Below are 25,608 nucleotides of genomic sequence, written 5' to 3'. Positions count from 1 at the left end.
AAGCGAAGGAAGCGAAGGCGAATAAATCTCATTCTGTCAAAGCCATCTTACGGTGGGAAAATATAGCGCAGCACAGTGTTCTACATGAACACGGAAGTAGTCTACGTGTGCAGTGCATAGATGATGCGCTATATTGTCAAACAATTTTAGTGTACAGAAGGAATCGGTCTCATGATGCACGCAACATCGTGATCTTACCTGTTCGACGTGTCATGCAAATCTTCGAGACTCCTCGTTTCACTAGCTGCTTCACGTTCAATAAACCACTCACAAATACAGTACACACCCTAACCTCTTGCAGAAACGTGTACACAACAACCAAAATATAGCGACGACATAACAAGCAAACAAGGCTGAAGAAGTTACTGATCTAGAAATTCGCGGCATTTTTGAAGCAGTGCCTCAGCCTGCGGCTTCCACTTGAATTTTTGATCGTACTTTTTCCTGATGTCATTTGCCTTCTCGAACGATGCCTTCCGTTGTTCTTCCGTGCCGACGATTCCAATGATTTTCTCTGCCAACACGTCGGGACCTTCTTCATTGCTAATGAACCAGTCATCCAATTCCACTTCTCCGATGATCTCCCGGATGCACATTGCAAATCCGGACGAATAGCTGGCTATGAATGGAATGCCTTTTGACAAGGCTTCCAATGCGACGAGGCCAAATGCCTCGCCTCGCGACGGCATCAGCAGCAAATCGACTCCTAGGAGATCGTCGTCGATCTTACCTGGCAAGTCATCAAACTTCCTCACGTAGGCATTCTTATAGATCTTTCGCAACTCTGCTTCCCGTTTTTCCACCTGCTCTTCAGGCGTGCCGCGAAAAACGAACTTCATGTAGCTGTGCCCTTTCTCCTTGATATGCTCCAAGCTGGCAATGACGGTGTCCACGCCTTTGACAATGGTGTCGTCCAGCCTGCCAATGGTTATAATGGTCACTTCGCCAGCAATCCTGTGGACTCCATCCGACGGATTGATCAGGCCTGGAGTGAAACGAAGCATATTCTCGCCACGGAGACGCGCATCCCACTTTTTAAAGAGAAAAGGGCCAACGCAGGCAGCGACAGACGCTTTCTTTGCAATGCTTTGCTGTTTTTCCACTTTTTCTTCTTCCTTTAGCGCTGCATCAGTTCCTCCTTTAAATCGCTCAAGATCTTCTGGCCAAGTGTGAAGAAAGTGGACATGGCAAACTCTGTGACCGGCCTCACCGAAGCTGTGAGCGTACTCCTGTGCGTCGTGGCCTGTTACTTGTTGATGGCCCACGACGACATCTACCACGTCCCGGAGCAAGAGGAATGTCGTCAGCTGGACATTCACTGCGGCGGCGGAATCGTATTCTTCCTTTGTAAAGGAGGACTTCACAGCACATATGACGTCGACGCCATCAGCTTTTGATAGCGCCTCAGCGCATAAGAGGCGATTGAATGTCGAAAGCCCTCCTTTTGAAGAAGTCCATTCATCGGACAGCACCAAAACCCGAATATTACCTACATATTAGCACATAAGAATTTATCTTGTCATTGCTAGATGCGCTTACCGGTTCTTGGCGGACTGGGAGTTGGTAACTGCGGTAACTGCGGTTCTTCTGTCTTCGTGCTCCTTTCTTCTGTAAAAGGACAAATTATCACTAGATATGTATATACATTTACACCTGCTTATTAATTTTTACCCTTGCTTGACGTCGCCGGCGAATTCACACGTATTAGCAGGGCCGTCTCACCCATGGAAAAAGCAGCAATAAAAGGAGAATGGCGAGATTCATACGGTGTCGTAAACAAGAATAAATGGGTTTTCCTGTAAGCATCATGTTCATTGAAGAAAAAGTCAACTTTCTCAGAAGTGAAATGAAACGGATTGCACAGAACTTCGCACTTCGTCCAAGGATCAAAGATGCGCTCAAGCTTCAACGTGACACTTTCACATGAAGATTCAATATATACCCATGCCTTAGAGTGAAAGCGGAATTGTGGGCTATGGTACTCAATATCCTTAATGACAGATTCGTGATCATCGTCAGCTACCAAATGAAAACAAACTTGAATTGGCTGAGGGTGGAAAGACCGAGATATGAAGGCCATGAGGGACAGCCGCCGAAAGCCACTCAACCCAGCGCCTCTTCCGCTAAAATCGTCAACTCGCCAAATTGCCCAATCGTCATCGACTGTTATTGCACTCTGACTGTCACTCGCTGTCTGCTCGTTCCACAGCTCAGCTCTTTCCAACGTGCAACCTGAGATCAAGTGGTTGCAATAGAGAAATGTGATGGTCCGAGGCCTTTCAGAGGTCAGACAGTGGCGAAAACGAAGCTCAACTTGTGAGGTAAATTGAAGTCCGACCGGTTCCACTGCGACGAACCTTGTGAAGCCCGCTTCACGAGCTTTGTAGACGAAAATATTGACATCTGTTTGATAGTCAAGCGCCGACTCCGGGAAGATGACTTCAAAAGTTGAATCAACGACAATCGTTTGTTTATCTTCTTCTGGTCCAATGCTGATCGTCACATCATGGACGAGATCCAAGTGTAGCTGCGTCACTTTATCTTCAAACGAAGCGTTAACCAAGATACTGGGTTGCCCGGCGCCAACCAACGCGGTTGTCAATGACTCGCTCAAAGTCTCCAGTTGTGAACCATTTCCTTCGACATCCTGTAAAGCAGCAGGATCGCTCGACGCCGTTTCGCGGCTCACACGTTCTTCGGTCTGCGAAGATTCAAACAATCACGGTCTCCCCGATAGCGATTCGGAATGCATTTGATTACCATAATTCTGACTGATGCGAGCGGATGCGGGCTGCCGCTGTAGTCTGTAGTCTGCTGCACATGCGCCGCCCTTCAACGATGCGTGCGCTAATCGTGTTTTTCGGAGCGTTTGTGCTCGTCTCCTCGCAAAGCGAAGACGCCGACGCCGATGGGAACGCTGTGTACAAGATCGAAGGCAAAGTGTTTGTTGAAAACGAACCGATCGCCGACTGGGGTCCTCAAACGCGAATAATCGTCAACGGCGGCGAGTACGTCGGCTTTCTGAAGCCTGACGGCTCGTTCATCGTCTCAAACGTGCCGCCCGGATCGCACGTGGTCGAAGTGAGCTCGCCGAATCACGGCTTTCAGCCGGCGCGCGTCGAAATCAGCTCGAAGAGCAAAGGAAAAATGCGAGCGCGTCGCGTCGACTGGCTTCAGCCGGGCGTCGTTCAGCAGATACGCTATCCGCTTCACTTCAAGACAAAAGGTAAGGCGAGTTTCTTCGAGAAGCGCGAGACGTGGCATTGGACCGATTCCCTTATGAATCCCATGGTAAACGAGATCATAGACTAGAAAAGATGACGTCATGCGATGTGGTTTTTTTAGGTGCTTATGATGCTTTTGCCTGTACTGCTTTTGGCTGTCATTCCTCGGCTGATGGGCTCCATGGATGCTGATTCGCAGAAGGTGAACTGTTCTTGCTAGTTTGTTTACTCTTTATTTATTTTTTCTTCGTTGATAGCAAATGGAGGATATGAGACGTGACATGTTCAACACGCGACCATCGGATGTTTTTGACCCTTCAAAATGGCTACAACAAATGTTCTCTGGGACGTCAAAGCGTAAAGTGACCAAGAAACCTTCTGGTACCGGGAAAAGGAAATAACAGTTAGAGAGACATTTGATGATAATATTTGTAGTCTGGGTAGACAAGTAATATTGAATTTGTCTCTATGCCTGCTAGATTGCACTAACAAGAATAAAACAAACGGTCACACTCACAAATACAATACTGATTTTCAGATCCCCGCTCATCTCAAGTCTCAAGAATTTTTTTACGCAGAACACGCACTGATACGCGCAGAACCGCTAAATGTAATGGCGGCTCTTGTCTGTGTCTCCGATTTCGAACGCTACGCACACGAGCATCTCCCCAAGAGCGCCAGAGACTACTACTTCTCCGGAGCAAGTGGACAGCAAACGCTGGAAGAGAACACGGCAGCATTTCGAAGGTCAGACGCCGCAATCAGCTCTCAAAAGACCGAATGTTTTCGCAAAGACTGCGTCTTCGTCCGCGCGTTCTTCGCGACGTCTCTCGCGTTTCAACCGAAACGACACTGCTCGGACGTCGCATCGCCTTTCCTATTTGCGCCGCTCCGACGGGAATTCAACGGATGGCTCACCCGGACGGAGAAATCGCCACAGCAAAAGGTACGGGGGAATGTGACAGACAGAACTCCCACGTATATTTATTTGTTTATAATTTATCTCTTTTCCCCTCTCGTACTGACGCGGCCAGTGACGCGGGCTACATATAAAGCATTTTGCATTGATTGATTGATTGATTGATTGATTGATTGATTTTTAGCACTAGCTGATCTCAGCAGTTGCATGACGCTGAGTTGGTGGTCAACAACTTCAATTGAAGACGTTGCGCGCTCGGCACCCGGCGGCGTGCGCTGGTTTCAGCTCCACATTGATTCCAGTCGCGAGACGACTGTTGATCTGATTCGACGGGCCGAAAAGATGGGATACGAAGCGATTGTGCTGACCGTTGACATGCCCATGATGGGACAACGTTATGATCACATCCGAAATCGCTTCGTTTTGCCTCGTTCGTTGAAATTTGAGAATTTTTCAAAGGAAACGGCGAGCAAATTTTCTGAGACTCAAAGTCAGGGCAACCCTAGAATGGCTCGGCGTCTTCAGACGATGATCGATCCTACTCTAAATTGGGACTCCGTGCCTTGGCTGATATCAGTCACTCGATTGCCGATCGTTTTGAAGGGAATCTTGACCGGCAAAGACGCAAGAGAGGCGGTCGAAAGAGGCGTGTCTGGAATATGGGTATCCAATCACGGTGCAAGACAGCTAGATGGAGTTCCAGCTACCGTAGGCAAAATTCATATAGTACAGTATATCTTCATTTCTGTGAAATATCTGGTTGATTTAGATTGAGGTGTTGTCTGAGATCGTTCATGCTGTTGATGGTAGAGCTGAGATTTACCTTGACGGAGGCATTCGACATGGAACGGATGTGCTAAAGGCTTTGGCTTTGGGTGCCAGGGCCGTATTTGTTGGGAGACCTATACTGTTTGGTCTTGCATATAAGGTGAGGCATACTCGTGAGTTTCCTTTTCCTTTCTTTGGATTGGATTTGCGATAGGGAGCAGATGGAGTAAAGCAAGTGATGGAAATACTGCGAGAAGAGTTTCGTACAGCAATGGCTTTGTCAGGTAATCCAGAAGAGCTTTTTTTCTTTTAATTTTATCACGTGCTCCTTCTTTCAGGGTGCACATCTCTGAATGATATTAGTAGGGCTCTTGTTGCTCATGAGTCGTATTACTGGTCAAAGCTTTAGACGTATGAGACTTGCTTTTTATCTGGAGGTATCTACTGTAGCTAATTAGGTTAAGGTTTTACCAAACTTTTATCTCTGGATAAACAAACAGTTACGGTCACAATTACAGTGGTTAGGTACAGTAGAGCTGGTAGGAACCTCTCACTCCATTGTTCTCTAGGTTTAGGGATTAGTGTATCCGGGACAAGCAGCTTGAAGAGTTACCGATTTGTAGGCCAGATACGCCCTTGGAACGTGCACGGGTGGCACTGCCAGCGGCAAATCCGATCTAAATCTTATAGAGTCCCGTATCTAGTTTCGAACGCATCAAGTTTGGAACAGGCGTTTATACCCTAAAACAGACTAGGATAAAAAACGGTTAAAAGCGAAAATGTAGCACAATAACTCACAAATCTTCCTGTAAAATTGCAGCTCTCTCCGTTGAGTGGTATGCGAGTAAGCGCAGTTAGAAGAGGAGGAAGTCATGTGAGCGCATGAGAGCACAATAACTCGAAAATCTTCGCGTAAAATTGCAGCGAGAATGAGTTATATGGGAGTAAGCGCAGTTAGAAGTCATGTGATCGGTCTTTCGAACACACCCATCGGCTTTGGAACAGCCTCCAACTCTGTTATCCGTCATCGCACAGAGACGTGCTATGTACCGTTGGAAAGCTTAAAGCCTCTTCTATTTAGCTAAATTTACGCGATTGTCGTAGATTGTATTCTCGCTGAGATATCGCCGGTAGAGTACCGACGGGTAGCGTGATCTAGATTGGAACGCAAGTTTTTTCTTAGCCAACCGGTTCTACGCCTTCAAACGCCACCAAATCGTGCATGCAGTCTTCCTGTACTGCTATCTCTAGGATTCGACCGTTATGTAGCTATAAATTCCTGAAAGGAATTTGCCATTGAAGATCATTTGATGTGAGAAAGCAATCCGGTAGCACAAATTGAAGCTATAACGGTAATTTGCGTTTTTTCTCCTATAAATCACATCTCTTTTTCTTGGTTTAGTATAATTTTTGAAGGTTTCTCGCAAAAATTTAAAATTTGACTAGGCTTGTTCGTGAACTTATTTTCTTCAAAAAGTTTCACTCTAAATAACGTTATATGATCAAAAACATCAAGACTTGGTAGTTTGAGAGTCTATGATGTAACATACTAGAACTCCGTGAAAACCAAGACTAGCTGCTCAAAGATAAATGCTTTAGAGAACCTGTAAGACCTGTTATGTGTCTTTATTGATGAATTCTAATGAACTCACAACAAGCCTGGTCACATTTCAATGTTGGTGAGACCTCTATGCCCCGTACGTAAAACCTCCAATATTCCTACCTAGCCAAAGCAGAAAAACATGATTTTGCATTTTTTGAAGAAAACAAGCAAATTACTGTCTTAGCTAGAATTTGTGCTTCCGGGTTGACATGCTCTTCAACGGCCCATTTCATAGATAAAGGCCCTTTCAGGAGTTTATAGCTACATAACGGTCGAATCCTAGAGATAGCAGTACAGGAAGACTGCATGCACGATTTGGTGGCGTTTGAAGGCGTAGAACCGGTTGGCTAAGAAAAAACTTGCGTTCCAATCTAGATCACGCTACCCGTCGGTACTCTACCGGCGATATCTCAGCGAGAATACAATCTACGACAATCGCGTAAATTTAGCTAAATAGAAGAGGCTTTAAGCTTTCCAACGGTACATAGCACGTCTCTGTGCGATGACGGATAACAGAGTTAGAGAGGCTGTTCCAAAGCCGATGGGTGTGTTCGAAAGACCGATCACATGACTTCCTCCTCTTCTAACTGCGCTTACTCGCATACCACTCAACGGAGAGAGCTGCAATTTTACAGGAAGATTTGTGAGTTATTGTGCTACATTTTCGCTTTTAACCGTTTTTTATCCTAGTCTGTTTTAGGGTATAAACGCCTGTTCCAAACTTGATGCGTTCGAAACTAGATACGGGACTCTAATTCAGCAGTTCAGCAAATGGATTCGGAGACGAAACGCCGCCGTTCTGAGTGTCAATGCGCCAGGTGAGACGTCCGCTATTTAGATAGGAGAGTGGAAGTCAAACTAAAGCCATCTCTCCCAAGGATCGGATACGCCGATTTCGTCGCCAAATATCCGTGGGCAATGCTTCTGATCGTATTCGGCTCGACAGTTCTGTTTGGCGTTCTGGACTACGCAATCGTTCCTCTACCGTCCTTCGACGACCCTTCCAAGGTTGACATTAATAATTAAAGGGGTATAAAACTTATGACGTCATCGTTTTTATATTTCAGGGCTTCGAGACTCGTGGCACAGACATAAAGAAGAAAATTCTGACGCTGGACAACATACAAAATTCAACGGAGGCGACAGAAGTCGACACGCTTTTTAACAAAGTAGACGTCTCCTGCTTTTCAGACTCGGAGCCGTCGTGCGTGATTACAGATCCTCCTTCAGTGATTACACCTTCAGTGGTTACAAGTCCTACTTTCATCCCAACTCCTATTACTACTACTAGTTCTGGTAGTAGAGTCGACGCGGTTTTGCAACTGTGCACTGCAACGGATTTTCTCGTCAGTCCTCGAATTGTTTTCAAAGCCGATTTCACCTTGGAAAAAATTCAAGCCACGTGTTCCTTTTCTCACGACGTTCTTCGTTCGAGATCGGGCTTCGATTCCATTTGTCTACGAGACAACGCTTTGAACTGTTGTCCGGACATATCGCTGGGAAACGTCATTTCAGCCTGGCGCAACGTTTCGTCGTGTGCCGCCTTACGACAATCTGACGTCGATGCCGTCAAGGAACGACTGTCTGAGTGCGCGCCGTGGTACGGCGACGATCTCTTGACGATAACGTGCACGGAAGCGAAATGTCTCGACGCCGTCCCCCCGTCCTGTCGTCTCGACGCCGTCTACGTTTACATAATACTTCACTATTTAGTCGACGTTGATTTCGTCGACGCCCTAGTCGACAAATCCCAATCGACATTTCCGTCGCTTACCTATGCTATGGTATTATATCAGACATTGGATTCGTCGGCGCAGAACGAAGACGAAGACGAGCGGCGATTCGCGCAAGATTGGTACATCGATCTATACGAAGACGTTTTATCCGCACGCGATTACGCGTACGACGGCGTCGCGGTCGCCGGCTACAGTTTCGGCATATCGTTTCGCATATTCTCTCGACGAATCGTCGCCGAAGGCGTCTATCCGGCGCTCTCCCTCGTCGTCATATTCGTCATCATTTGGATTTACACGCAATCGTTCTTCATCACGTCGATGGGTTGCCTCGCAATCGTCTTCGCCGTCGTCAACGCCTATTTTCTCTATCACGTCGTCTTTCGCGTGCCCTTCTTCAGCTTTCTCAACGTTCTCTCGCTCGTCATCGCAATCGGCATCGGCGCCGACGACATCTTCGTCTATCTCGACGTGTGGCGACACACGACGTCGACGAATCCGAACGCCTCGTTGACGTCGCGCGTTCGAACGACGCTGAAGCACGCCGCGTTGGCGATGTTCGTCACGAGTTTTACGACGGCGTCCGCCTTCTACGCGAACGTCGTCTCGTCGATTACGGCTATACGCATTTTCGGCGTATTCGCCGGTACGACGATCGTCGTCAATTACGTCATGATGATCACCTGGTTGCCGGCCGTCGTCGTCATACACGAAAAATATTTTGACGGTTGCTGTCGACGTCGACGTTGCGTTCGAGGCGATTCGAGTTCGCCCGGTCGTCTGCGGCGATTTTTTCGTCGGGTTAAGACGGTTTTGAATGGCGTTTATGGGACGGCTATTCCTTGTCTTGTTACGTCGTCTATTCGCTACGTTTTTCTTTTCGTGTTTGCTGCGTTGGCGATTGCCGCGTCGGTTGCCGTCTTTTATGAGCCGCGTCTTCGGCTTCCCTCCGATGGCGATGTTCAGTTTTTCGTCGCGTCCGAGCCGCTTGCGACGTACGATCTCGAGCTTTCCGACAAATTTCGTTTTGAAATATCGTCCGATCCGTCGGCGAATGCGGACAGTCGTCTGCCTCTGACGTTCGTCTGGGGCGTCGCGCCCGAAGACAATGGCAATCATCTCGATCCCGACGATTTTCCTAACGATTTGACTTTCGAATCCCAATGGAATTCCGGATTCGTTTTCACGCGAGAACGTCAAGAGTACTTTCTCGATTTTTGCCAAAAAGTCGCAGCGGAACCGTTTCATCTTTTCACGAGGACTTGCTTCGCCTCCGAAATGTCCGCGTGGCTACGGACCTTGCGCGACTCGTCCGACGCCTGCGTCGCACACGAATCGTTGGCGCGGAGACACGGCTGGGTGCAGAGCGAACCATACGACTTGTGCTGCAACGTCTCGCTTCCGACCGACAATCCGACGACGTTTGATACGTGTTTGAAACGCTGGGCAAACGAAGCGGCCGCCTATCCCACCGATTCAGACTACTTCGGCGTCAAGTTCGACGGTCGTGGCAACGTGAAGGCGGCAACGACGGAAATCGTTATGAAGAATTCGTTCAGTTTTCAGTTCGATTCCATGGACGAAGTTCATCAAAATGTGACGCAATTTATGAGGAAGTGGAGCGGCGAGCGTCAACCGGACGGACTGCGCGACGGCTGGGCGTCGACCTTTCTCAGATTCTACGACTTGCAAAAGAATATATTCGACGGTACGTTGACGGCAATGGGCGTCTCTCTCTGTCTCGCTTTCATCGTTCTCTTTGTGATGACGTTTAACGTTGTCGTCAGTTTTTACGCGATCGTCTCCATAGGCTTCGTTCTCGTCACCACCGTGGGAACGATCGTGCTGCTAGGTTGGGAGCTAAATGTATTGGAGTCGGTGACCGTTTCTATTGCCGTCGGTTTGGCCGTCGATTTCACCGTTCACTTTGGCGTCGCCTATCGTCTTTGTCCCAAGCCGTCTCGACGCGATCGGACTCTCTATGCCACTCGTCAGATGGGTCCGGCAATCACTATGGCGGCGTTGACGACGTTTGCCGCCGGTGTTATGATGATTCCGGCGAGTATACTGACGTTTTTCCAGGCGGGTGTTTTTCTCATGTTGATCATGAGCTTCAGCTGGCTATATGCGAATTTCTTCTTTCTTCCTCTGTGTGCCATGATCGGTCCGCAAGGCCGTTTTGGACAGGTTCCTATTCCGCATTATCTTGACTGCTACGGCGCAAGTCAAGATAGTGATGACGTTCTGCACGAAGAGAGAAGGCAGAGAAGTACTTCTCATTTCGCCGTTGCTGAACCTGCAGTCAAACTAATATCTTACAAAGTCATTACTGACGGCAAAAAAGTAGAAATTAAGGTATTTGATTTTGGGGAAGGTTGTATTGTATAGATTCTACACTTTTTCTAGCATTTTCTAGAAGTGATTGCACCGCCCACGTACTGTCCCGGATAGTAGAAATTGCTACAGATTGCCGTCTACTGTCTCCGGTGGGTCCTCGCCTCTCTCTGTAGAAAGGCAATGGAAAATGCGAAGACATCAAGCAGGTAAGCCAAGTAGGGGTCGTGTGCGCGTACGTCCCTGACTTTCTTGACCTTATCAACGCAGTCCTTTCCTCTAGGTACGCGCGGCTGATAGGAAAATATCCCTGGGCCATGCTTCTCATCGTCTTCGGCGTAACGGTCGTATGCGGCGTTCTCGACTTCGTGATCGTTCCTTTTCCGTCGTTCGAAGAACCAGCAAAGGTGAGAAATTCTTTCATGGTAGACTAATCAGGTTAGTGGCACGTGTCTGAGACGTACAGTACAGGAAATTTAATTTGTATTTCTAGGGCTTCGCTTCGAGAAACACGGATATTGTTCGAAAAATTCGCACTGTTCAAAACGTGGAAAAGTACACGGCCGACGCCAATCGCAATTCGCTTTTCAATAAAATTGACGACTATTTACCTGAGCCGGAATCGTCGCCAGCGAGTGACGTCAAAGAAGAACTCAGTCAAGCCGATACGTCTCTTTTGTGCACGACAACCGGTTTTGCGACTCACATACGAGTCGTTTTCGAGGCCGACTTCACGCTGGAAAAGATCCACGCAATGTGTCTGTTCTCGAATAATCGAATTCGATCCAGAGCAAATTTTAGTACGATATGCCTCAAGGATTCCACCACCTCCTCCTGTTGTCCGGACGTGTCGCTCGGAAATGTCATCGCCGCCGCGCGCAACGTCTCCTCCTGCTCGGCTCTCCGAGAAGTCGATATCGATGAAATGAGAGATATTCTGATCGACTGCGCGCCGTGGTACGGCAACAACTCCTTGACGAGAACGTGTGCTGAAACGCAGGCCAAATACGATTCCGTCGACGTGCCGCAAGCCGAACGCAACTGTTTCGCCGTACCTCGACGCTGCACTCGTTTCAACGCCGTCTACATAATCCTCCACTATCTCGTTGACATAGGCTTTGTTGACGCTCTCGTCGCCGGTTCCGCCGACTTTCCCAAGCTCACATACGCATTGACTCTGTATCAGACTCTGGATCCGGTGAGCAGAGCTACCGAATCGGAGGCGCGCGATCCGCTAACCATGAACACCGAAGCGAGTCGCGTGCCCCAAGACTGGTACATCAGTGTCTACGAAGATCTTTTCACCGGGCATCGGCCCACGTACGATGGGGTGACGATCGCCGGACACGATCTCGACATCGCCTTTCGCATTTTTTCCGGACGCTTTATTGGCGAAAGCCTCTATATCGGCATATCACTTCTCTTCATCTTTGTCATCATGTGGATCTACACGCAGTCGTTTTTCATTACCTCGATGGGCTCTCTTGCCATCGTCTTTGCCATGGTGATTACCTATTTTCTCTATTACTTCGTCTTTCGCATAGAATTCTTCGGCTATCTCAATCTTCTCTCCTTCATCGTCGTCATCGGCGTCGGCGCCGACGACGTCTTCGTCTATCTTGATATCTGGCGGCACACGAAGACGACGCGACCGGACGCCGACGTCGCTTCGTGGATCGATATGACGCTGAAACACGCGGCACTGGCCATGTTCGTGACGAGTTTCACGACGGCGACGGCGTTCTACACGAACGCCATATCGGCAATCACGGCCCTTCGCGTCTTTGGCATATTCGCCGGCACGGCAATAATCATGAACTATCTATTGATGATTACGTGGTTACCAGCCGTCATCGTTATACACGAAAAATATTTTGGCGGTTTTTGTGGTCGCTGTTGTCGCCGTAGCGACGATGACGGCGGCGGCGATCCTGGCTGCCTTCGTAAGTGTTTTCACGGCATCAAACGTCTATTGAAGAGTATCTACGGAAAATTTTTTCCTCGTTTCATTGTGAAATTTCGTTTCCTGCTCGTCGGTGCTCTCGTCGCTCTCGCGATTGCCGCCGCGATCGCCGTTTTCTATAAGCCTCGTCTTCGTCTGCCGTCTAACGGCGACAGCTTTCAAATCTTTACGTCGTCCGAGTCGTTGGCAACGTATCAACTCGAATTGGAAGATCAGTTCAATTTTGAAGTGTCGTCCAATCCGGCGGAGAACGAAAACGTTCGATTTGTGTATACGTTTGTTTGGGGCATCAAGGCGGAAGACAGGGGAAATCATCTCGATCCGAGCGACGAGCCCGTTCATTTGACGTTTCAGTCCGATTGGGAGTCTGGATTCGTATTCACGCGCCAACGTCAGGCGTATTTTCTCGACTTCTGCCGTCAAGTTCGAAACGAGTCCTTCTATCAGTTGTCAAAGACGTGCTTTGCGTCGGAAATGGACGATTGGCTAGCGAGTTTGCGACACGCGAACGCGTGCGTCGCTCACGAAACGTTGGCTCGATCGCGTGGCTGGGTGTCGACAGAACCGTACGATCTTTGCTGCAACGTTTTTCTACCCGTCGATAGTCCGACGACGTTCGAGACGTGTTTGAAACGATGGGCAAACGGCGTTCTCATCAATCGGACGGCGGAGGATTATTTCGGCGTCAAATTCGACGGCGACGGCAACGTCAAAGCGGTGACGTCACAAATCGTCACAAAACGCCACTTCACGTGGCGTTTCAACGAAATGGCTGACATCTACGATGAAATGAATCGATTTATGGATCGATGGAGCGGCGCAAATCAACCGGCGGGACTGCGCGACGGCTGGGTATCGTCGTCTCTCTTCTTCTACGACACGCAGCGAAATCTATTCAGCGGCACTCTCACGTCGTTGGGCGTCGCTCTCTCTCTCGCCTTCTTCGTTCTCTTCATAACGACTTTCAATATTGTCGTCAGTTTCTACGCGATTGTCACCATCGGCTTCGTACTTCTCTGCGTTATCGGTACGGTAGTGCTCATTGGCTGGGAACTCAACGTCGTCGAGTCTGTTGTCGTGGCTCTTGCCGTCGGTCTCGCCGTCGATTTTACGGTTCACTTTGGCGTCGCCTACCGACTTAGTCCCGAGCCGCTTCGACGCGATCGGACTCTGTTTGCCGTTCGGCAAATGGGTCAGGCGATCTCGATGGCCGCTTTGACGACGTTCGTTGCTGGGGCAATGATGATGCCGGCGAGCATTATCAATCTGTTTCAGATCGGTCTTTTTCTTATGCTGGTTATGACTTTTAGTTGGCTCTACGCGAATTTCTTCTTTCTTCCGCTGTGCGCGATTGCGGGGCCGCAGAATCGGTTTGGGCAAGTGCCTATTCCCAGAGTTCTGGACTGTTATGCCTCGTCGAGTTCCGTCTCGCCGACGACGGACGACCTCGAAAAGGAGAAGGACGTCAAGGCCAACGGAAGTGCCATTGCTCTGAAACCGATAGTGGTGTCTGAGACGCAGAGGAGAAATGACCAAGGAAAGAATGAGAAGGAGCCGGCAGATGAAAACGTGGAGGAGAGTCAGGACGTCGCCACGGCAGAATTGCCCAACGGAGTTCGTCGTCATCCGCTTGACATTTGGACGGATCACGGCGTTCAAGTTGCCTGGTAATAATATTAGAACGAACGATGTCATTCAAAGTACAAAAGGAGCTGAAAAAGAAGTCGAAGAAAGTCAAACAATCTGCTTGTGTATTTAATTAATGCAATTTTTGAAGGAATTTCTCGTAGCAGTTAGTGAAGTATTCCGGCTTTTGTAGAAATCAAAAGAAATCCACTTTTTTTCGAGGGCTTTGATTTTAGTGATTTGGAGAAGTTTTTATTGCATCCGTTTCTTAGATATATATTGAAAGGAAGACCTGTGTACGCAACTCGCACGGGCCGCACGTGCGATGCGTGACTTCATGTGGTACAAAACTCCCGGATAGCCAATCAAAGTGGTGTTTCAGTTACGCTACGTGACACAGTGCGTACGGTGTGCCCAGGACCTTCATTCCGCGGGAAACAGACCGCAGATTCTATTTAACTCAAAAAAACGTGATGGAAAACGCGAAGACACCGACAAGGTACGAAAAATTCGAATCGTCTACACGTAGGAAGGGCCCTTGCGTGGGTGATAAGTGTGAATCGCCTTGGGAAACGAAGTGCAACTACAAGGGTTGATAGTATAGTATCGCAGCGCGGTTTCAGGCTTCGTGACGCGCAAACTCTTGACCTTATAATCGAACGCAAGAATTTTCCTGTAGGTATTCGCGGTTTATAGCGAAGTATCCATGGGCCATGCTTCTCATCGTGTTCGGCGTGACGGTTGCATGCGGTGTCGTCGATTACTTTGCTGTCCCTTTTCCTTCGTTTGAAGAACCAGGAAAGGTGAGAGATCTAAGTTTAGATACAGCTAATCAAATGTAGCGAGAAAGAGAGCACGTGTCTGACGTCCCTTGAGGTTTTCAGATAAAAAGGTCATATGGGGGTTTCTATTCTAGGGCTTTGCTTCGAGGAACACCGATATCGTTCGAAAAGTTCGAACGGTTGAAAACGTGGAAAATTACACGGCCAGCACTCGAAGCACTACTCTTTTTAACAAAATTGACGACTACGAACCAGAACCTTCAGCGAGTGACGTCAAAGAATCCGGAAGTGGTCAGGATGACGCATCTCTTCTCTGCATGACGACTGATTTTCTGACTCGTGTCCGAGTCGTTTTCGAGGCTGACTTCACGCTGGAAAAGATCCACGCAATGTGTTCGTTCTCGGATAATCAAATTCGATCGAGGACGAATTTTAGTACGATATGCCTCAAGGATTCCACCTCATCGTGTTGTCCGGACGTGTCGCTGGGAAATGTCATCGCCGCCGCGCGCAACGTCTCCTCGTGTTCGGCTCTCCGAGAAATCGATATCGACGAAATAAGGGGTCTTCTGACCGACTGCGCGCCGTGGTACGCCAATGACTCGTTGACAAAAACGTGCGCTCAAACGCAGGCGAAATATTCAGACGATCCCGTTGACGTGCCGCGAACCGAACGCAACTGTCTGACCGTGCCACAACGCTGCACTCGTTTCAACGCTGTCTACATAATCCTTCATTATTTGGTCGACATCGATTTTGTCAATGCTCTCCTCACCAATTCCGCCGACTTTCCCAAACTCACTTACGCAATAACTCTGTATCAAAGTCTCGATCCGCAGGACAGAGACGACGAAGAAGCGCGTCGCGTGCCTCAAGACTGGTACATCGGCGTCTACGAAGATCTTTTCACCAAGCATCGGCCCACGTACGATGGGGTGACGATCGCCGGACACGATCTCGGCATCGCCTTTCGCATTTTTTCCAAGCGCATTGGCCGCGAGAGCATTTATCTCGGTTTATCGCTTGTCATCATCATCGTCATCATGTGGATTTACACGCAGTCGTTCTTTATGACTTCCATGGGTTCCATCGCCATCGTTTTTGCCATGGTGATCACCTATTTTCTCTATCACATCGTCTTTCGAATACCCTTCTTCGGCTATCTCAATCTTCTCTCCTTCATCGTTGTCATCGGCGTCGGCGCCGACGACGTCTTCGTCTATCTCGACATCTGGCGACACACGAAGACGACGCGACCGAACGCCGACGTCGCCTCGTGGATCGATACGACGCTAAAACACGCGGCCTTGGCGATGTTCGTGACGAGTTGCACGACGGCGACGGCGTTCTACACGAACGCCATATCGGCAATCACGGCCCTTCGCGTCTTCGGCGTCTTCGCCGGCACGGCGATAATCATGAACTACATCATGATGATTACGTGGTTACCGGCCATCGTCGTTATACACGACAGGTATTTCGACGGTTGTTGCGGTCGCTGTTGTCGTCGTAACGACGATGGCGGCGGCAATCCCGGCTGCCTTCGCAAGTGTTTTCGAGGCGTCAAACACGTATTGAAGAGTATCTACGGCAAAGTCGTTCCCGACGTTGTTGTGAAATTTCGTTACGTTCTCGTCGGAGTTCTCACCGCTCTGGCGATTGCCGCCGCGATCGCCGTTTTCTATAAGCCTCGTCTGCGTCTGCCGTCTGATGATAGTTTTCAACTCTTCACGTCGTCTGAGCCGTTGGCGACGTACCAACTCGAATTGGAAGATGAATTCAATTTCGAAGTATCGTCCGATCCGGCGGAGAACGAAAGGGTTCGTCTCACCTATACGTTTGTCTGGGGCATCGTGGCAGAAGATCGAGGAAACCATCTCAATCCGGACGACGTACCCGTTCATTTGACGTTTGAGCCCTATTGGAGGTCGGGATTCGAATTCACGCGCGAACGTCAGGCGTATTTTCTCGACTTCTGCCGTCAAGTTCGAGACGAATCCTTCTATCAGACGTCGAAAACGTGCTTTGCGTCGGAAATGGACGATTGGCTGGCGAGTCTGCGACACGCGAACGCGTGCGTCGCTCACGAAGCGTTAGCCGAATCGCGCGGCTGGGTGCCAACGGCGCCTTACGATCTCTGCTGCAACGTTTCGCTGCCCGTCGACAGTCCGACGACGTTCGACACATGTTTGAAACGTTGGGCGAACGGAATCGTCGTCAATCGGACGGAAAAGGACTATTTCAGCGTCAAATTCGACGACGACGGCAACGTCAAAGCGGTGACGGCACAAATCATCACGAATCGCGGCTTCACGTGGCGTTTCAACGAGATGACCGACATTTACGACGAGATGACGGGGTTCATGGATCGGTGGCGCGGCGCTGATCAACCGGCGGGACTGCGCGACGGCTGGGTATCATCGTTGGCTGTTTCGTTCTACGACACTCAGCAGAATCTGTTCAGCGGCACCGTTACGGCCATGGGCGTCGCTCTCGGTCTCGCCTTCATCGTTCTCTTCATAACGACGTTCAATATCGTCATCAGTTTCTACGCTATTGTCGCTATCGGCTTCGTGCTGCTCTGCACTGTCGGCACGGTTGTGCTCCTTGGCTGGGAGCTCAACGTCATTGAATCTGTCACCGTGGCGCTCGCCGTCGGTCTCGCCGTCGATTTTACAGTTCATTTCGGCGTCGCGTACCGACTGAGTCCGGAGCCGCTGCGACGCGATCGGACTCTGTTTGCCGTTCGGCAAATGGGTCAGGCGATATCTATGGCCGCTTTGACGACGTTCGCCGCCGGCGTAATGATGATGCCGGCGACCATTATCAATCTATTTCAGATCGGCGTCTTTCTTATGCTGGTTATGACCTTTAGTTGGCTCTACGCGAATTTCTTCTTTCTTCCGCTTTGCGCGATCATAGGACCGCAGAATCAGTTTGGACAAATACCCATTCCGCGAGCTCTCGACTGCTACGATTCGTCGAGTTCCGTCTCGCCGTCAGACGATCTCGAAAAGAGAGGGTATGCGAAAGGAAACGATGTCGTCGCGGCGAACTGTAACGCCATCGTTCTAAAGCCAATTGTAGTAGAGTCCTCCGTCTAGTTTCGAACGCATCAAGTTTGGAACAGGCGTTTATACCTTAAAACAGACTAGGATAAAAAACGGTTAAAAGCGAAAATGTAGCACAATAACTCACAAATCTTCGTGTAAAATTGCAGCTCTCTCCGTTGAGTGGTACGGTCTTTCGAACACACCCATCGGCTTTGGAACAGCCTGTCTAACTCTGTTACCAGTCATCGCACAGAGACGTGCTATGTACCGTTGGAAAGCTTAAAGCCCTTCTATTTAGCTAAATTTACGCGATTGTCGTAGATTGTATTCTCGCTGAGATATCGCCGGTAGAGTACCGACGGGTAGCGTGATCTAGATTGGAACGCAAGTTTTTTCTTAGCCAACTGGTTCTACGCCTTCAAACGCCACCAAATCGTGCATGCAGTCTTCCTGTACTGCTATCTCTAGGATTCGACCGTTATGTAGCTATAAACTCCTGAAAGGGCCTTTATTTATGAAATGGGCCGTTGAAGAGCATGTCAACCCGGAAGCACAAATTCTAGCTAAGACAGTAATTTGCTTGTTTTCTTCAAAAAATGCAAAATCATGTTTTTCTGCTTTGGCTAGGCAGGAATATTGGAGGTTTTACGTACGCGGCATAGAGGTCTCACCAACATTGAAAATGTGACCAGGCTTGTTGTGAGTTCATTAGAATTCTTCAATAAAGACACATAACAGGTCTTACAGGTTCTCTAAAGCATTTATCTTTGTAGCAGCTAGTCTTGGTTTTCATGGAGTTCTAGCAGTTTCTAGTATGTGACATCATTAACTCTCAAACTACCAAGTCTTGATGTTTTTGATCATATAACGTTGTTTACAGTGAAGAAAATAAGTTCACGAACAAGCCTAGTCAAATTTTAAATTTTTGCGAGAAACCTCCAAAAATTATACTAAACCAAGAAAAAGAGATGTGATTTATAGTACTTTCAGAGAGAAAAAAACGCATATTACCGTTATAGCTTTAATTTGTGCTACCGGATTGCTTTCAAATGTCAATGGCAAATTTCAGGAGCTTATAGCTACATAACGGTTGAATCCTAGAGATCACATGACTTCCTCCTCTTCTAACTGCCCATACCACTCAACGGAGAGAGCTGCAATTTTTACACGAAGATTTGTGAGTTATTGTTCGCTTTTTATCCTAGTCTGTTTTAAGGTATAAACGCCTGTTCCAAACTTGATGCGTTCGAAACTGGATGGAGGTCTCTCGATGTCCCGGATAAGAAATTCTCCTTCGTCTTTCACGGATCGCTCTCGTACGGCTTCAGGACGAACGTGTTGCAGCTCGACGTGTGATCTTCTTGAACTGCATCGCGTGGCGAGAGAAGACACGCTAACGCACTAAATATTGTGGCTTGCCGAGGATTCCGCTGCACGATAATTCGTCCATCTGACAACGGAAAACTGCGACTATTCTCTCCGAGACGCATTTCTCGCCTACAGCATGTGCTAATCGGTCCCCAAACATTACATATTCCCTTCCAATGCCATTCCAAGCTCGACTCGGCCCGAGAGAACCTACACTGCTAAAACTGGCGAGAACGGCTAACGGGTGTGATACTCCGTGACGGGGCCCCTAATGTACATTATATTTTTCACTTCCCAAGCATCAATCCGCTCTCCAAATGTCCTCTTGAATTCCTCACAACTAAAGTGATTTATCTTCATTGAATTCGATAAGCCGGAGGCCTTAGCGTTCTCATCTCGACGTGAGAATTTGAGTCGAAAAACAAGATGAAGAACGCGAATACATTGAGCAGGTAAACTAGCACTGGAAGCAAACATGGAAACTGGGAACAATTAGTCAGCTTTCTCTGCTGCAGATATTCGCGGTTCATAGAACAATACCCTTGGGCTATGCTTCTCATTGTGCTTGGTCTGACGGCTGTCTTCAGTGTTCTCAATTACACGATTGTCCCTTTTCCTTCCTTCGAAGAACCGGCAAAGGTATGAGATCCTTTCTGAGTTTGTAATAAATTAATTAGCTCATCTGCACTTGTATTAAATTTGGAGAGAACATTAATTAGTTCGGCAGCTATATGCTGTTCAATTATAGGGCTTTGCTTCGAAGAACACAGATAGTGTTCGAAAAATTCGCACTTTTCAGAACCTGGATATCTACACAAGCGATACGAGTCACAATTCGCTTTTCAACAAAATTGACAACTACTTGCCTGTGTCGCAATCAGCCGTTGCAGGGGAATCCGGAAGTGGTCCGGATGAAACGTCTCTTCTGTGCACGACGACCGATTTTCTGACTCGCGTTCGAATCGTCTTCGAGGCCGACTTTACGCTTGAAAAGATCCGCGCCATGTGTTCGTTCTCAGATAATCGAATTCGATCGAGAACGAATTTTAGTACTATATGCCTCAAGGATTCCACCACCTCCTCCTCCTGTTGTCCGGACGTGTCTCTTCGAAATGTCATCGCCGCCGCACGCAACGTCTATTCGTGTTCAGCTCTCCGAGAAATCGATATCGATGAAATGAGGGATCTTCTGACAGACTGCGCGCCGTGGTACGGCAACAACTCGTTGACGAGAACGTGTGCTCAAACGCAGGCGAAATACGATTCCGTCGACGTGCCGCAAGCCGAACGCAACTGTCTCGCCATACCTCGACGCTGCACTCATTTCAACTCCGTCTACATAATTCTTCACTATCTAGTTGACAAAGGCTTTGTCGACGCTCTTGTCGCCGGCTCCACCGACTTTCCCAAGCTCACCTACGCATTGACTCTGTATCAGAGTCTTGATCCGTTGAGCAGAGACATCGAAGCCCGTCGCGTGCCTCAAGACTGGTACATCAGTGTCTACGAAGATCTTTTCACCGACCATCGGCCCACGTGCGATGGGGTGACGATCGCCGGACACGATCTCGGCATCGCCTTTCGCGTTTTTTCCACGCGCATTGTTAGCGAAAGCATCTATATTGCTCTATCGCTTCTCGTCATCTTCGTCATCATGTGGATCTACACGCAGTCGTTTTTCATTACGTCCATGGGCTCCCTTGCCATCGTCTTCACCATGGCGATCGCCTACTTCATCTATCACGTCGTCTTTCGAGTGCCCTTCTTTAGCTATCTCAACATTATTTCTTTCATCGTCGTCATCGGCGTCGGCGCCGACGACGTCTTCGTCTATCTTGATATCTGGCGGCACAAGAAGACGACGCGACCGGACGCCGTCGTCGCTTCGTGGATTGATACGACGCTGAAACACGCGGCCTTGGCGATGTTCGTGACGAGTTTCACGACGGCAACGGCGCTCTACACGAACGCCATATCGGCAATCACGGCCCTTCGCGTCTTCGGCATATTCGCCGGCACGGCGATAATCATGAACTATATCTTGATGATTACGTGGTTACCAGCCGTCATCGTTATACACGAAAAATATTTTGGCGGTTTTTGTGGTCGCTGTTGTCGCCGTATTTAATTAATGCAATTTTTGAAGGAATTTCTCGTAGCAGATAGCGAAGTATTCCGGCTTTGTAGAAATCAACAGAAATCCACTTTTTTCGAGGGCTTTGATTTTAGTGATTTTGGAGAAGTTTTTATTGCATCCGTTTCTTAGATATATATTGAAAGGAAGACATGTGTACGCAACTCGCACGGGCCGCACGTGCGATGCGTGACTTCGGAGCGCTCAGGGGGCGCTAGGCAGCGCTAGGCGGCGCGCTAGGCACAGGTGGTACAAAGCTCCCGGATAGTCAATCAAGGTGCTGTCAGCGTACGCTGCGTGACACAGTGCGTACGGTGTGCCCAGGACCTTCATTCTGCGGAAAACAGTCCGCAAATTCAAAAAACGTGATGGAAAACGCGAAGACACCGACAAGGTACGAAAAATTCGAATCGTAGGAAGGGCCCTTGCGTGGGCGATAAGTGTGAATCGCCTTGGGAAACGAAGTGCAACTACTGATAGTATAGTATCCTGAACGCATCGCAGCGCGGTTTCAGGCTTCGTGACGAGCATCCCCCGCGAACTCTTGACCTTATAATCGAACGCAAGCATGTCTTGTAGGTATTCGCGGTTTATAGCGAAGTATCCATGGGCCATGCTTCTCATCGTGTTCGGCGTGACGGTTGTGTGCGGCGTCGTCGATTACTTTGCTGTCCCTTTTCCTTCGTTTGAAGAACCAGGAAAGGTGAGAGATCTAAGTTTAGAAGGAGCTAATCAAATGTAGCGAGTCAGAGAGCACGTGTCTGAAGATAAAAAGGTCATATCATATGGGGGGTTTCTATTCTAGGGCTTTGCTTCAAGGAACACCGATATCGTTCGAAAAGTTCGAACAGTTGAGAACGTGGAAAACTACACGGCTAGCACTCGAAGCACTACTCTTTTTAACAAAATTGACGACTACGAACCAGAACCTTCGGCGAGTGACGTCAAGGAATCCGGAAGTGGTCAGGATGACGCAGCTCTTCTCTGCACGACGACCGATTTTCTGACTCGTGTCCGAGTCGTATTCGAGGCTGACTTCACGCTGGAAAAGATCCACGCAATGTGTTCGTTCTCGGATAATCAAATTCGATTGAGGACGAATTTTAGTATGATATGCCTCAAGGATTTCACCACCTCCTCCTCCTCGTGTTGTCCGGACGTGTCACTTGGAAATGTCATCGCCGCCGCGCGCAACGTCTCCTCCTGCTCGGCTCTCCGAGAAATCGATATCGACGAAATAAGGGATCTTCTGACCGACTGCGCGCCGTGGTACGCCAATGACTCGTTGACGAAAACGTGCGCTCAAACGCAGGCGAAATATTCAGACGATCCCGTTGACGTGCCGCGAACCGAACGCAACTGTCTGACCGTGCCACAACGCTGCACTCGTTTCAACGCCGTCTACATAATCCTTCATTATTTGGTCGACATCGATTTTGTCAATGCTCTCCTCACCAGTTCCGCCGACTTTCCCAAACTCACTTACGCGATAACTCTCTATCAAAGTCTTGATCCGCTGGACAGAGACGACGAAGAAGCGCGTCGCGTGCCTCAAGACTGGTACATCGGCGTCTACGAAGATCTTTTCTCCAAGCATCGGCCCACATATGATGGGGTGACGATCGCCGGACACGATCTCGGCATCGCCTTTCGCATTTTTTCCAAGCGCATTGGCCGCGAGAGCATTTATCTCGGTTTATCGCTTGTAATCATCATCGTCATCATGTGGATTTACACGCAGTCGTTCTTTATGACTTCCATGGGTTCCCTCGCCATCGTTTTTGCCATGGTGATCACCTATTTTCTCTATCACATCGTCTTTCGAATACCCTTCTTCGGCTATCTCAATCTTCTCTCCTTCATCGTCGTCATCGGCGTCGGCGCCGACGACGTCTTCGTCTATCTCGACATCTGGCGACACACGAAGGCGGCACGACCGAACGCCGACGTCGCTTCGTGGATCGACACGACGCTAAAACACGCGGCCTTGGCGATGTTCGTGACAAGTTGCACGACGGCGACGGCGTTCTACACGAACGCCATATCGGCAATCACGGCCCTTCGCGTCTTCGGCGTCTTCGCCGGCACGGCGATAATCATGAACTATATCATGATGATAACGTGGTTACCGGCCATCGTCGTTATACACGACAGGTATTTCGACGGTTGTTGCGGTCGCTGTTGTCGTCGTAGCGACGATGGCGGCGGCAATCCCGGCTGCCTTCGCAAGTGTTTTCGAGGCGTCGAACACGTATTGAAGAGTATCTACGGCAAAGTCGTTCCCAACGTTATTGTGAAATTTCGTTACGTTCTCGTCGGAGTTCTCACCGCTCTGGCGATTGCCGCCGCGATTGCCGTTTTCTATAAGCCTCGTCTGCGTCTGCCGTCGGACGATAGTTTTCAACTCTTCACGTCTTCTGAGCCGTTGGCGACGTACCAACTCGAATTGGAAGATGAATTCAATTTCGAAGTATCGTCCGATCCGGCGGAGAACGAAAGGGTTCGTCTCACCTATACGTTTGTCTGGGGCATTGTGGCAGAAGATAGAGGAAACCATCTCGATCCGGACGACGTACCCGTTCATTTGACGTTTGAGCCCTATTGGAGGTCGGGATTCGAATTCACGCGCGAACGTCAGGCGTATTTTCTCGACTTCTGCCGTCAAGTTCGAGACGAATCCTTCTATCAGTCGTCAAAAACGTGCTTTGCTTCGGAAATGGACGATTGGCTGGCGAGTTTGCGACACGCGAACGCGTGCGTCGCTCACGAAGCGTTAGCCGAATCGCGCGGCTGGGTGCCAACGGCGCCTTACGATCTCTGCTGCAACGTTTCGCTGCCCGTCGACAGTCCGACGACGTTCGACACATGTTTGAAACGTTGGGCGAACGGAATCGTCGTCAATCGGACGGAAAAGGACTATTTCAGCGTCAAATTCGACGACGACGGCAACGTCAAAGCGGTGACGGCACAAATCGTCACGAATCGCGGCTTCACGTGGCGTTTCAACGAGATGACCGACATTTACGACGAGATGACGGGGTTCATGGATCGGTGGCGCGGCGCTGATCAACCGGCGGGACTGCGCGACGGCTGGGTATCATCGTTGGCTGTTTCGTTCTACGACACTCAGCAGAATCTATTCAGCGGCACCGTTACGGCCATGGGCGTCGCTCTCGGTCTCGCCTTCATCGTTCTCTTCATAACGACGTTCAATATCGTCATCAGTTTCTACGCTATCGTCGCTATCGGCTTCGTGCTGCTCTGCACTGTCGGCACGGTTGTGCTCCTTGGCTGGGAGCTCAACGTCATTGAATCTGTCACCGTGGCGCTCGCCGTCGGTCTCGCCGTCGATTTTACAGTTCATTTCGGCGTCGCGTACCGACTGAGTCCGGAGCCCCTGCGACGCGATCGGACTCTATTTGCCGTTCGGCAAATGGGTCAGGCGATATCTATGGCCGCTTTGACGACGTTCGCCGCCGGCGTAATGATGATGCCGGCGACCATTATCAATCTATTTCAGATTGGCGTCTTTCTTATGCTGGTGATGACCTTTAGTTGGCTCTACGCGAATTTCTTCTTTCTTCCGCTTTGCGCGATCATAGGACCGCAGAATCAGTTTGGACAAATACCCATTCCGCGAGCTCTCGACTGCTACGATTCGTCGAGTTCCGTCTCGCCGTCAGACGATCTCGAAAAGAGAGAGGATGCGAAAGGAAACGATGTCGTCGCGGCGAACTGTAACGCCATCGTTCTAAAGCCAATTGTAATTGAGAGCAGAAATCACCAAGAAAATCATGTCAATCATATTGTTGTGGAGGAGAAGAAGCCGACAGACGAAAACGTGGAGGACATTCAGGACGTAAAGATGCCCCAGGAGTTGCCTAATGGAGGCTTTGATCATCATCAACTCGGCGTTTGGACGGATCACGGCGTTCAAGTTGTCTGGTGCTGATATACACACAGTAAGACGTTTTCTAGAACAAAAGATGCTATTCAGTGTATCATAGAAAGGAAAAGAAAAAACCAAGATACTATATATGACGTATCACAATTTTTAGGCCTATCTAGGTGTCCCGGATATAAGAAATTCTTCTGTCTTTC

The 25,608-nt window shown here is 49.0% G+C and overlaps 9 protein-coding genes across 10 annotated transcripts in view; 8 read left to right on the top strand and 1 right to left on the bottom strand.

The window, feature by feature from the left end:
* Positions 1-142: 142 nt before the first annotated feature.
* Positions 143-2,808, bottom strand: LOC136199444 (uncharacterized). The gene is made up of 4 exons (XM_065989637.1): positions 2,761-2,808; positions 1,672-2,701; positions 1,540-1,608; positions 143-1,489 (listed from the first exon to the last, which is right to left on the bottom strand). Exons 1-4 carry the CDS (start codon positions 2,761-2,763, stop codon positions 363-365), a joined length of 2,229 nt encoding a protein of 742 aa, XP_065845709.1. The 5' UTR covers positions 2,764-2,808; the 3' UTR covers positions 143-362.
* A 30-nt stretch (positions 2,809-2,838) lies between these two features.
* Positions 2,839-3,746, top strand: LOC136198101 (endoplasmic reticulum membrane protein complex subunit 7-like). Its single transcript, XM_065988020.1, has 3 exons — positions 2,839-3,291; positions 3,346-3,426; positions 3,482-3,746. Exons 1-3 carry the CDS (start codon positions 2,839-2,841, stop codon positions 3,623-3,625), a joined length of 678 nt encoding a protein of 225 aa, XP_065844092.1. The 3' UTR covers positions 3,626-3,746.
* Positions 3,747-3,832: 86 nt separating this feature from the next.
* Positions 3,833-5,382, top strand: LOC136199714 (2-Hydroxyacid oxidase 1-like). Its single transcript, XM_065989998.1, has 6 exons — positions 3,833-3,971; positions 4,019-4,170; positions 4,328-4,851; positions 4,913-5,071; positions 5,126-5,195; positions 5,250-5,382. Exons 1-6 carry the CDS (start codon positions 3,838-3,840, stop codon positions 5,318-5,320), a joined length of 1,110 nt encoding a protein of 369 aa, XP_065846070.1. The 5' UTR covers positions 3,833-3,837; the 3' UTR covers positions 5,321-5,382.
* Positions 5,383-7,264: 1,882 nt separating this feature from the next.
* On the top strand, positions 7,265-10,713 carry LOC136189320 (protein dispatched homolog 1-like). The gene is made up of 4 exons (XM_065977246.1): positions 7,265-7,332; positions 7,393-7,522; positions 7,582-10,602; positions 10,654-10,713. The coding sequence occupies exons 1-4, from the start codon at positions 7,286-7,288 to the stop codon at positions 10,696-10,698; spliced, it is 3,243 nt and encodes a 1,080-aa protein (XP_065833318.1). The 5' UTR covers positions 7,265-7,285; the 3' UTR covers positions 10,699-10,713.
* On the top strand, positions 10,695-14,492 carry LOC136189292 (protein dispatched homolog 1-like). 2 transcript variants are annotated; one of them, XM_065977223.1, is made up of 3 exons: positions 10,695-10,790; positions 10,865-10,988; positions 11,075-14,492. In XM_065977223.1, exons 1-3 carry the CDS (start codon positions 10,765-10,767, stop codon positions 14,213-14,215), a joined length of 3,291 nt encoding a protein of 1,096 aa, XP_065833295.1. In that variant the 5' UTR covers positions 10,695-10,764; the 3' UTR covers positions 14,216-14,492. The 2 variants fall into 2 exon arrangements, with proteins under 2 accessions (XP_065833295.1, XP_065833288.1); XM_065977216.1 differs by having other exon boundaries at positions 10,701-10,790; positions 10,852-10,988.
* Positions 14,493-14,529: 37 nt separating this feature from the next.
* Positions 14,530-18,153, top strand: LOC136189328 (protein dispatched homolog 1-like). Its single transcript, XM_065977259.1, has 3 exons — positions 14,530-14,669; positions 14,850-14,973; positions 15,087-18,153. Exons 1-3 carry the CDS (start codon positions 14,644-14,646, stop codon positions 18,054-18,056), a joined length of 3,120 nt encoding a protein of 1,039 aa, XP_065833331.1. The 5' UTR covers positions 14,530-14,643; the 3' UTR covers positions 18,057-18,153.
* Positions 14,537-25,608, top strand: part of LOC136189336 (leucine--tRNA ligase, cytoplasmic-like) — a 31,943-nt gene continuing 20,871 nt past the window's right edge. The window contains exon 1 of the mRNA XM_065977271.1: positions 14,537-14,540. The gene's annotated coding sequence lies outside the window, so the exon portion shown is untranslated. The remainder of the gene's footprint in view (positions 14,541-25,608) is intronic.
* On the top strand, positions 18,287-21,661 carry LOC136189378 (protein dispatched homolog 1-like). Its single transcript, XM_065977325.1, has 3 exons — positions 18,287-19,825; positions 19,889-20,012; positions 20,122-21,661. Exons 1-3 carry the CDS (start codon positions 19,800-19,802, stop codon positions 21,499-21,501), a joined length of 1,530 nt encoding a protein of 509 aa, XP_065833397.1. The 5' UTR covers positions 18,287-19,799; the 3' UTR covers positions 21,502-21,661.
* Positions 21,766-25,543, top strand: LOC136189281 (protein dispatched homolog 1-like). The gene is made up of 3 exons (XM_065977206.1): positions 21,766-21,901; positions 22,087-22,210; positions 22,313-25,543. Exons 1-3 carry the CDS (start codon positions 21,876-21,878, stop codon positions 25,457-25,459), a joined length of 3,297 nt encoding a protein of 1,098 aa, XP_065833278.1. The 5' UTR covers positions 21,766-21,875; the 3' UTR covers positions 25,460-25,543.

Source organism: Oscarella lobularis, chromosome 1 (assembly GCF_947507565.1).
Source record: "Oscarella lobularis chromosome 1, ooOscLobu1.1, whole genome shotgun sequence".
In the NCBI taxonomy this organism is placed as follows: Eukaryota; Metazoa; Porifera; class Homoscleromorpha; order Homosclerophorida; family Oscarellidae; genus Oscarella; species Oscarella lobularis.
This window is presented reverse-complemented; position numbering and strand designations above follow the sequence as displayed.